Raw genomic sequence first — 12628 nt, 5'->3', positions numbered from 1 at the left:
ATGATATTTTAGCAGCTTGATATATAGAAGCTAATTGCAGAATATAATAGTGATAATATTTTAATAATTCTAAAACAAAATTTCAGATTGTTCTTTTCGATTGAGACGTGACAAAGCGACGCTTGGAGTAAAAAAAAAGAAAGCATAACTACAATGCAGTCGTGATAATTTATGTATTTATAGGTTATATAATTATATGAATTCCCAGAAAATACATACAAAATATTAAAAACTTATAAATAATTATTTTCAATCACTTTTCCAAGAAATTTCTTTTTAAATTAAATGTTTTGTAAAATATAATTTGGTCTTTGGAATTCACTGAAAATAAACTGTTATTAATATAATATATGTGTTGTATTTTTTTGCCTGAAATCAAAGTTACACAATTTGTATATATCCTTGTGGATATTTTAATAATTATTTACTTAATTTAAAAGAATTGTTTTTTAATGTAATTTTGAATCGCGCGCCAAGTGCGGCCAATGAGCGGTCAGCCCTAACGCAAGCGCAGTAGCTGAGGGTGCCAACATTGGCATCATTGGTCCACAGTACAAAACAGAAAAATAAATCAAATCAGTCGGCAGGAAAAAATTGGGATATGAAAGCCTCAATTAGGTATTTTCACTTCAACCATCAGCTAACTTCACTTTGTTAAAAGCTGAGGGGGGAAAATGGATCAAATGCATGAAACAAAACTTTATTTCTGTAATATATTTGTAATTAATCATCATTATTATTATTTTATTATTTCATTAAATAGTAATTAAAAAGTAAAAACTATTTTTTAACTACACTTATATAGAAAAAATTACCTTCTACTAAGATGTTAGCAAAATAGGGCAAAAATGAACTGAATCCCATACATTTGGTCCCTTATTTACCCCTCAGCAATCTACGAAGTGAAGTTAGCTATTTATTGAAGTGAAAAAACCTAATAGGCTTTTATCTTATCAGTTTGATTATTCCCGCCGCTACATTCGAAACATTGCAATGTTTCACGAAACTCCCAATGTTTCATGAAACTTTTCATCAAGCTAAAGTTTCATGCAAATTTACATCCCTACTCATCGCGAAAAACAAATTTCTGTTTTTATTATACAATTGTATTTACCTTATCTTTCACGTATGACACTTGCCACTGCAAGATTAGATATCTAAGATACCTTTAAACTTCCGCAGAAAATCTAGTGGAAATTTGTTCAAACCAGGCATCAATTTCCATGCAGACGGTCACGACTTAGTTTGAACATCCCGGCTTTGGTGGTTTGAATGTCATATAGTAGGTTTTGACTAACCTAACATTTGGATATTACAACACGCCAAATACTATTTTTATTCCAAAACTATTTTGTCGCTCGTAAATGGGAGGAAATTAAAAGTTAGGTAATTATTATTATAACTTACCTGCTTATTAACATCTGTTTCACTCAAATAACGACCGACAAAATGACCTTGACAGGTGACTTACAGTTTGTAGACGACACTTCACGTTGCACGGGATGAGAAAAAACAGTGTCTAAATGATGCTTTTCCCCTAGATTCTCCGAATGAACCTGTGTGGCTCAAATTTGTTGCACCTCTATTGAACACCGATTTCGGTGTACATTGGAGGATCGGCGATTTTCTGTGCTTTCAGTGATGCCTATTATCATTGTATTGTCAAAGATACAGCTTTTACGTGAGTCATTTGTCATTAAAAAAAAATAAATAAAAATTTTTAGCCTTTAATTGCCTTGCACCAAGAAATAAAAATTTGTTTTCAATTTATAAAAAATTGTAAAATTACATACGAAATGTTTTTGTTGTTCCACCCTAATATTCATTTAATACTTTTATGATATTTGTTGTGTTATTCAAGCATAGTAATTTTACACCTTATCTAACAATGAACAAAATAAATCCTTCATAAATATTACTCCTCGTAAACTTGGTCCGAAGTATGAATATAATTATGAATATTATGTATGCATTGAAGATAAGAGAGATTAAATTTCCTTCACATCCTTTAGGAGACTTACAATTTCCGGCCATGAGGAGGCTTAGTATAGCGACAGCACACGCTTTCCTCTTGGTTTACGCCACCACTTCTCTACCAAGTTTCGAATGCGTCAAACGGTGTTTTGAGGAAGTCCGAGAACAAAGGCCGGATTTTCAGGTAATCAAGTGCATGATAAATGCGAATTCAGTAACTATCTTTTAGACGATAAGAGAACATAAGTTTTCTGAATTAATGGAATTTCAAGTAGTCAAACCTGGATTTAGTGATCCTCAATTTAATGTTTCCGAGAATTGGCGCCGCGCGGTGGGGATTGGTGAGAGGAGCTGCGGGAGGATATGCGTCGCTCACTCAAGCGTCACAAAACAGAGAGATAAACAAGAAAGAGAAAAAACAGGAGAGAGATAAAATAGTTCCAAAACTCTGGATTTAATGTCAGACTCAGTCCCAAACTTGACATGAAATCCACGTTTGACTGTATTTAAATCAATTAAAGGATCCTGTTAAGAGCCTTGGAAATCAGAGGTAAATCAGACTTCATAAAGTGAGGCCAAACGCAAAAGCAACTTTGTATATTTGTTTGATACATAATCTGAATCATAGAACTAACGGTAAAAGCCATTTTTTTCGTCGATTTTTTTTTAGTTGTCTACATCGGTTGTTGCTTTCGTGACTTATCAACAGTCAAACCGGGAGAAGAGCATCTGCTTAATTATGTGTTTAGGCGAATCTAACGACGAAATGAAAATTTACCATGAAATTAGGTTCTAAAGGATGGTAGTTTTTTATTGTATCTTTAGGTTCGCCCGAAAACAGAACCAAGCAGATTTACAGAAAAGTTTTTCATATAATTTCTTTTTAGATAAATAGTAGAGTACACCACTACTGAAATGGTGGTGCAATCGTGGTGCCACTAATAGGGCACAATTTACATTTTAATCCTAATGAGAAGGTATTGGTTTTATGTAAAATTTCACTTTGTCGGTTTCCATCAAATCTCCACGGTTTGAGACCCTCTGATCCAGAAAAAAACGATTTTTACGAAGGCGTTTGTCTGTCTGTCCGTAGTCTGTAGTCTGTATTCTGTAGGCACAATAACTTTCGAAACATTTATCAGATTGGATTCTGCTTTGACACACTTTTTTAATGCCTAAAAAAAAGAACAAGTTCGTAAACCATCTATTTTTGATGAAAATTTAAAAAGTTAGCACGCTTTCAAAATTTTTTGAAACAAGATTTTTTCAAGATTTCAAAATTATATATGCGGTTATTCATAGTACTCAGAATCTCAAACAATGTATCCCTATGACTTTTTTATGTGAAAAGAAAATTATCAGTGTTAGAGTATTTTCAAAATCCCAAAAAAAACAAATTAAATGAACATTTTAAGCCAAACAACGCACGATATAAAAAAAAGTCAAGAGAAGAAAAACGTTGATTTTTGAAAGCCCTACAAGATGATTATAACAACTTTTTTAATTTGGTCGAAAAGTTGAAAATTCAAAATTTGATCGTGCCAAAAAATTTTGAAACCACATTTTTTTAAGATTTCAAAATTCTATGTACGGTTATTCATAGTTCTTAGAAACTGAAACAATGTATCCGTATGACTTTTTTATGTAAAAAGAAAATGATCAGAATTATAGCATTTGCAAAATCCAAAAAAACAAAATAAAATGAACATTTTAGCCAAACAACGCACGATATAAAAAAAAAGTGAAGAGAAGAAAAACGTTGATTTTTGAAAGCCCTACAAGATGATTATAACAACTTTTTTAATTTGGTCGAAAAGTTGAAAATTCAAAATTTGATCGTGCCAAAAAATTTTGAAACCACATTTTTCTAAGATTTCAAAATTCTATGTACGGTTCTTCATAGTACTCAGAAACTTAAACAATTTATCCCTATGACTTTTTCCTGTAAAAAGAAAATTATCAGAGTTAAAGTATTTTCAAAATCCAAAAAAATAAACCAAAATGAACATTTTAAGCCAAACAACGCACAATATGAAAAAAGTCAGTAGAAGAAAAACGTCGTTTTTTGAAAGCCTTACAAGATTATCATAACAACTTTTTTAATTTGGTCGAAAAGTTGAAAATTCCAAATTGAATTATAACAAAAATAATGAACAATCAGAAAATTACATTTTTTGGTCATGCTTTGCAAGATATGAAAAAATGAATGAGCTAAAATTGCGCGCCCTGGAAAGACCTACAAATTTATAATAAATCACTTTTCGATAGGACGCGTAGATTTTCTTTTTAGTCGTAAAAAACAACATTAAAAATAAAAAAATAAAAATTTTTTGGTCTTGCGACACAAGCTACGAAAAACATGAGACAAAACTTGTTCATCCAAAAAAGAGCCATAATTTTTTATAGGATACGTAGTTTTTGCTTTAGACGTAAAAAATAACATTCAAAATAAAAATATTAAATTTTTTTGAAAAAGCGACACAAGGTACAAACTAAAATGAACAGACAAAAAATGTTCGCTGAAAATATCTGTAAATTTATTATTAATCATTTTTAGATAGGTCGAGTAGATTTTCTTTCAATTGTAAAAAATAAGATTGAACATAAAAAAATTTAATTTTTGGAAAAAGGACAGAAAAGACGAAAGAGGACATAGGATCCTATATAGGACCCTATATATGTTCCTGTATTAGACACTATACATGCTTATGAATTTATTGAAATGATACATGTTTCAGCGCAGCTTAGAATACAATTTAAAGCAAAATAAGAAACAATTATAAAAATAATCATGATAAATACAATTTGCTCTTTACTTTGCAATTTTTGAAGAAACAATCCCAGGCAGAGTTACATAAAAAATGTATCATATTTGATATAAAAGTGTTGTGTATAATGCAGAAACGTTGACATTTTGGAAAAAATTGAGTGCGAAGCACGAGATAAGTGATGAGAATGTGTTTGTTAAAGCCACAAGAGTTTTTTACAAAAGATAGTTCAAAATCACAAAATTACAGTTGTCGGTCAGTTAACCTTTGATTTTTAAAGGTGTCCACGAATGCGGGCGAAATGCAAAGACCGAGCTCAGAGTGCTCAAAATATCCACAGTGGTGGATGTTTTGAGTCTTAATTTGGAAACTTTGCGCAAGAATGTGCGAAAATATAAAGAACGAGCGCGATTATACATGTATACAAAAGACTAGACAAAATAGTTTCTAAATTTGACCTCAGTTTATGAAGTCTGATTTTCCAATGATTTCCAGGGGGCTGAAGGGGTTAGTTAGAGGGGCTAATTTTTCCTCCAATCTGGTGTACACTCTCGCTGCAATCATATGCAATCTCGTGCAATTTCTTTTTGGAACAATCATTATAAGAAAATAATGTTAAAATATTGAAAGAATTTATGAAAAATATAGAAACCACAAACGAATTACAGAATTTAAAAAGAGCTACAAGATTTCAAATACTTTAATGGATTTCAACGAATTTCAACTAATTTCATGGTATTTATTGAATTTCCAAACATTTCAACTAATTCTAAAGTGCCTCATCACTTTTCAAGAGATTTAAAAATATTTCTACAGATTTCAATGGATTTTAAAGGATTTTAAATATTTCTAAACTTTTCCGGAAATTTTCAAGAGATTACAAAAATTTCAAAAAAATCGCAGCGATTCCAAAGAATTTGAGGGATTTTTAGGAATTTAAAAGGTTTTTGGAAAAATTTTAAATGAATAAGATTAACTTCATTTATATTCCACGGATTCTAAATGATTTTTGTTTATTTTAATTGATATTTACGATTTACAATAACATAAATAAAATGGAATGAATTTAAATAGATTTTTATGAAATTCAAGGGATTTTCACCGATTTTATGTGATTTTATGGGATCTCAGAAGATTTGGAAAATTTAAGTAATTTAAAAAATTTTAGACTTTGAACGAATATAGTGTAGTTTAAAAGATTCCGATGCATTTAATAGGATTTTAAAGAATTTCGCAGGATTTCAGATAATTTCAAAGGATTTCGTAAGAGTTCAAAGATTTCAAAGATTTTAACGAATTTGACAATATCTGAGGGATTTAAAGGATTTTAAAAGAAATGAAAAGACTGCATAATGTTATAAGGAATTGTCATATATTTCAAGAGGGTTAAAAAATGGAGTCTTTCAGAAATTTCAGTGGATTTCAAATGACTGCAAACATTTCAAGGAATTTCAAAGTCTTGTTATTTTTTGGAATTTTACGGGATTTCAAAGGATTTCAAAGCTTTCGCCATTATTTTTAAGAATTTTCAAGGATATTACAGATTGAAATACACCTTACCAGACTCTACTCAATGTTTGATGGTTGACTAGGGATTTTTTAAGATTTAAGGGATTTCATCAATCCAAACGGATTTTGAAGGATTTAAAGATCTTAGAGCTTATTCTTCAAATTCTTAGGAATTAAACGAGATTTCAACCTTTTTTAGGGTTTTCAAAGAATTTTTTAGGATGCCAGAAAACCTCGAAGGACTTAAAAAAAGTATCTTGGTTATCAATGATATTCAAAAATTTTCAAGGGATTTCAACAAATTTCTAAATAACATTAGGGAATAAATTAAATTTAATAGAATTTCATGGGATTTCATCATATTTAAGAGATGCATAGTATTTAAAAATGCATTTCGAGATAATTCTACGAATTTCGAGGGTTTTAAACATTTCAAGATATTTTAAAAAATTGACGAGTTTTGGAGGCATTTTTAGAGGATTTAAATATAATTCAAGGATTGTTAATAGATTCAATTGAAATTAAGCCGATTTCAACAATTGCATGGGATTTCAAAGCTTTCAGGTTACTTTAAAAGATTCTAAGGACCTTGTCAAATTTTATGGAATTTTACTGGATTTCATAAGATTTCCATTATTTCATAATTTCTGAAGACAATTTTAAAGATATTACAGATTTTAATATATTTTATGGTATTTAACTCAATTTTTTGGGACTACTAGGATTTCACAAGATATAAGGAAATTTATCAATAATATTAAGTGTTTTATCAGTTTCAAGGGATTTCAAAGGGTATTGAAGAATTAGGGCTTATTCTTCAAATTCCAAGGAATTTAACGAGATTTAAACATTTTTTTAGGGTTTGCAAGGAATTCTAAGTATTTTTTGTATTTTAGAGATTTCAAGGGATTTTGCTATATTTAAGAAATTCATATAGGATTTTGAAAGAAATGATAAATATTTCAAGACATTTCTACGAATTTCAATGGATTTGAAAGATTTCGAGGGATTTGAGAAGATATACGAGTTTTGTAGGATTTTGTAGAAGATTTCAACAGAATTCATGAGTTTGTATAGGACTTCAACGGATTTTAAAGCTTTTAGAGTATTTTCAAGGATTCCAAAGGATTTCTCGCGATTGTGTAGGAAATGTATAATATGCATTGTATATTGTATGCTAGATTTTTGAAATGGTTAACGCCTCGATTTAATATTTAAAAAATTGCGGAACACTATTTTGCTATTTTTTAAAGTTATCCTACTATTAACACTTTTTTTTAATTTACTAAGTTTATTAAATAGTTTAAACTTCTAAATTGAAGCTGTTCAATTTCGAACTCTTAACAATTTTCAAATTTAGAGACAAAATATTATTCCATTCTCAACATTTTTCAATTTTCTTTAATTAATTAAAAAAATTTTATTTAAGAAAGCTTTTCTCATGGTATATCCATTCTCAAAAATGTTTAGATAAAACTACTTAAATTTTTTCATATCACATCCTTTTTACCTATATCTTTGCCAACGGGGTCAATGTGTGCCAAAAAACATTTTTCTGGACAAAAATCGCTCGAGATTCCAATTTTCAACGGATTTCGATGTATTGTTTTTTAATAAGCGTAAACTTTCAAAGCATAAAATTCAAATATTAATTTTTTACATTATCCAGTTGAGAGCCAATATTTCGCCAAAAATAAATTGACCAATGATTTTTTCTATAACTTTTTGATTGTGTATGCACAGAATAAAGTAATGATAAAATGTGTTGCAGGAAATTTTTTAGAGGGAAAAAGTTTTATTCAGACAACTTCGTGTATTTCAAAACACATGTGTTGTCATGGAAAACAAAAGAAAGTTTAACCGATATTTGATTAAAGTTTATCCTGTAAAGTTAATTTTTGTTGCAGCGAATGTTTAATCGGAAATCGATGTAAAGTTTATCTTCTGTTTTTTTTGTGATTTTTTAATTCAATAAAACATGAAATAAATCGGTATAGTGTTTATAATGCTTTAAAGAAGTCTATTAAACAGCGTAATTTTTTCTTTGATTTGCATATTTAACGTATAATTATGACTAATACACAGTTGAACAATGTCTGAATGAATAGGCGTCAATTTATTTCGCAGAATAAACTGAAAATGTCTTTTCAATGACTCCTTATTAGAAATTTGAAAAAAATTAATATTTATTTTAACAATTATCATAAATAAATTTCCATGTGAACTATTTTTGCATGAATATACTTAATTTTTTTAACAATTTCTATAAATAATTATTTTAAAATTTTTTAATTTTTCTGCTATATCATCAGAGATTGTACCTTACCGACAGTAGATCAACCCTCCAAACCATGAAGGCAGAAAATCTACACAATAAGATTAAGAGTTAAGAATCTTCAATAACAGAAAATGCATAACGTCTTAATAAGACTAGATGGAAAATAATATTTTTTAAATTAAAATTATTTTTTGAAAAAAGATCCTACTCCATCTTCACTCCATTGGGAAACGAACCAACGGAGTGAAGATGGAGTAGGATCTTTTTTTCAAGAAATAATTTTAATTCTATAAACAAATGCACATTTCGATCTTTTTCCATGAATAGTCTCATTTTTTCAAGGAATCAACTAAAATTTTGTGCCCAGGAATTTTTGTTATATTTTTTTAGAATTTCAGAAAACTTTAATTATTTAAATAGTTTTTATGGACAAATAACGATCTTCACCTTTTCTCCACATTAATGCAAAATTTAGTGCACATTGTTAACAATCTTTTCTAAAATAATAACAATTTAAAAATATGCACTTTTGGAGAAAAACTATTTTTTAATTTTTTAGAAAAATAGCCGTCATTTTACAAGATTTTTATATTTTCTTTGGATAATTTGGTAGATGACGGATTCAATACAGAACTAAAGTATTTTTCAAGCAAAATCTGTCTGTTTTCGTCAGGCTTGACCTTTGGAAGTTAATTTCAATAGCTCGTAATTCATGAGAACACTTTTTTTCGACTAAACTATACAATATGTATTACGTTTTTAAGCTATGTAATAGTATAATTAATGAATAATTTATCCAAAAACCCCAAACTGGACCTCTGCATGTTTTGAAATGGAATTGGTCCTTTTTGACACACAGCGACCCGATTAAAAGGAAATAGACAACTCGGTAAACTGAAAATTAGAAAAAATTTTGAGAGTGAAACGCTGTTTTTCGGAATCGTTTTTAAATGTTTTCTAATTCCCATGTGACAGGAAGTACCTATAGTTGTGGCAGGAAACAAATTGGATCTCGCTACGGGTCGTAGAGAAGTTGCTATCGAGGACGTCAGTGAATGGCTTTTCTGTGAGCTTCCAAAGCTCAGAGCCAAAGTTATAGAATGCTCTGCCAAAGACGACTATAACATCAAGGAAATCTTTAGGTGTTTCGTCACCCTGTCCAGAATCGTTCCGAAAAATCCTACCGGAGAAACGGACGAGTCAGGACTTAGGAGAAGATGTTCGGCTTATGGCTCTCGAAGGTAACATTTTTCCCCTTAATTTATATTGTTCAATATATATTTAATAAAATTAAATGTAGACATGGACCAAGCTTTTATTAGTCCGTGGCTTAAAAGGCATCCCTGCGTTTTAATGAAATTTCGAAACACTTGCGGGAAAAATGCAGAAGGCGGTCATCCTTGGGTTGCTCTGTGTACTCAGGGTACACACGATTTTTGCTGGACTGTCGCATTGAGTCCGTGACACACTGGGCGCGGGTATCATTTTCTGGAATGCTACCCGATCCCGGTGAAATCCCTCCGATTTGGTGCCAACGGCGAAAAAAGAAGTTCCATATTTTTGTTTTTTTGGACATTTTGATTTAAACAGGTGAATTTTTCCATATAAAATACATTAAGCTACAATTGTAGCCGACTTTATTGATTGATTACTTTATTAATTGATTGATTACGAATTTTTATTTTTGATTAAAATTAATACAAGTTTCTCTTCTCCAAGATGCAGGTACAAAATAAATTCTCATCTGATGTAATCACCATAATAGTGAAACAATTTTCAAATGAAGAAAAAATAAAATGGTTACGCTTTTGAGAAAAATTAGTTTACAAATTTCTGAAAATCTGCATCCATTTTTACTATTTTTTCAAATTTAATGATGAATTTCGTAAGAAAGTAAACAGATGTATCAGAGTCAAAAAGATAAAATTGCAAAATCTATATTGGTTTAGATACTCGAACTTTTGGGGAAAAAACATCGAAAAGTTTGTGATACACGGCATTTCCAGCTTCAAATACTTCTAACGTTTTGAACACAAATTTTTTAATAAATCGGCCAATTGTCACTAACTCTAATAATAAAATACCTCTCAACTTAAAAAATTGTTTAATCTTGAATTTAAAATTGCAATAATCTAAATCGACCAATTAGTTTTATGTTTTGAGAAACTTTCCAACACTGAATATTTCTCTGCATTTTCACACAATTTCCCTTTTTCCTAACAAGTATTTAATTGGCGTCGAGTGCCTGACAATATTTTTCCATTAAAATCCTTGTTTAACTAAGGACTCTATTTCCTCGCTCAGAGGTAGAAGAAACTGGTTATAATTTTCGTCAATTATTCCCAATGCCAGAAGGAACTTCTTTTTATAACAGAAAATCCTGAAAACATCCGCACTTCGTTCAAGAGTTTGCTCTTAAATTTCAAGGTCGGGCAGTCCCGGAAGAACCGGAAGTGCTACTCCAGGAAGTCCTCAGCAAGTCCTAGCAGCGCAAGGTTCAAGCGTAGTGACTGTTGCCGAGGAGGTTAAAAGTAAACCTCGAAGTAGAAGTCTCATCAGAAGAGCTTCCAGAAAAACAAAACAGCAAATCAGAGATTCCCATTCTGATGACTGCAACATTTCTTAAAATTGGAAATCATCAGGGAGGAACATGGTCCAAATCAAAAGCTGCAATGATAATAGGTACAATAGTTTCATTTTTTTAATTTAAATTATGCTTTAATTTTGTAATTAAATTAATGCAATCACTTACAAAATTCTTTAAAATCGCGAACGATCTCTATCAAATGATGTGCAATCAGATGCACTATTTGCAATCCCACGCATTTCTTGTAGTCTCATGCACTGCTTGCGATCTTATGCAATCCATTACGCTCTCTTGTAATCCCCCCTTGCGAAAAAATATTATAGGGAATTTAGTATAGTTCGATCAAAATGATGTTATCCAGATGTCTTAATCTAAAAATTCGGAAATTATATTATATTTCAAACCTCCCAATCTCTTTTCTTACCCATATCTAATACAATTTAACATAAGGTGAGTTATTTAGAAACAGAGTTGCTACACAATACAAATTTTGAAATTCCATAACTTTCCCTGAATTTTCGTGGAAATTTTTTTTTCCCTGATAGTTATGAATTTTTCTTTAAGGTTAAATTTTCAACCAAAGAAATTAATATTAAATAAAAAAGATGAATTTTCAACCAATAAGATTAATGTTCTACCAAAGAAGATACATTTTTAATAAAATACATGAATTTGGAAAAAAAAGTTAAATTTTCCACACAAAAAATCCATTTTCAACTAAATTGGAAAATGTTTAATAAAAAAAAATTGATTTTCAACTAAGAAGATTAATTTACTACTAACAAAATTTAATTTCTAACAAAATACATGAATTTTCAACTAAAAAACATATATTTTCAACTGGAAATGGAATTATTATACATATAGTTTGAAAAATTAAAAAAAATTATTTTCAACCATAAAAATGGAATTTTCAACAAAATAGTTAAATTTGCAACCAAAAAAATACATTTTTCTACAAGAGTATTCATATTTAACCAAATAGAGGAACTTTCCAAAAACGCATGCATTTTCAACCATAAACTGTCAGATAAAAAAAAGAATGTTCAAAAATCAATTTTTAACCAAACACGCAGTAGTTAAATTTTTAGTTATAAGAATTGTTATAAAAAAAGAAAAATTTTCAACAATAATGATAAATCTTTAACAAACAAATTAATCTTGAACAAATAGTTCAATTTTGGAGAAAAATTATGATCTTTGAACCACGAAGATTAATTTTCTACCAAAAAAGATGAATTTTGAACAAAATACATGAATTTTCAACTAAATTTTTTAGTTGCAAAAATTAACTTTTTACGAAAAAGGAAACGGATTTTCACAAAATAGTTTCATTTTTAATCAGAAAAATTACATTTTAACTGAATAAATACAATTAAAGCCAATTCATGAAATTTCAATAAAAAAAGTACTAAAAACTTTTTCGATTTCTTAACTGTAATCCTGTCAAATAATCCAGCTTTAAAAAAATTCGTTAATTCTGATAAACCGATAGACTAATGTATATTTAAA

At 29.5% G+C, this 12628-nt stretch overlaps 1 protein-coding gene across 2 annotated transcripts in view; it reads left to right on the top strand.

Moving 5' to 3' along the window:
• Positions 1-12628, top strand: part of LOC117167953 (GTP-binding protein Di-Ras2) — a 29744-nt gene that overhangs the window by 6548 nt on the left and 10568 nt on the right. The window contains exons 1-4 of one of the 2 annotated variants that reach the window (XM_033353220.1): positions 1581-1681; positions 2013-2158; positions 9505-9770; positions 10957-11211. In XM_033353220.1, coding sequence (XP_033209111.1) covers positions 1642-1681; positions 2013-2158; positions 9505-9770; positions 10957-11155 — 651 coding nt within the window. In that variant the 5' untranslated portion in view covers positions 1581-1641 and the 3' untranslated portion in view covers positions 11156-11211. Of the gene's footprint in view, positions 1-1580; positions 1682-2012; positions 2159-9504; positions 9771-10956; positions 11212-12628 lie in introns of those variants that run through there. The other variant, XM_033353219.1, reaches the window with a different exon arrangement.

The sequence above is a fragment of the Belonocnema kinseyi genome, chromosome 2 (genome assembly GCF_010883055.1).
Source record: "Belonocnema kinseyi isolate 2016_QV_RU_SX_M_011 chromosome 2, B_treatae_v1, whole genome shotgun sequence".
Classification (NCBI taxonomy): domain Eukaryota; kingdom Metazoa; phylum Arthropoda; class Insecta; order Hymenoptera; family Cynipidae; genus Belonocnema; species Belonocnema kinseyi.
This window is presented reverse-complemented; position numbering and strand designations above follow the sequence as displayed.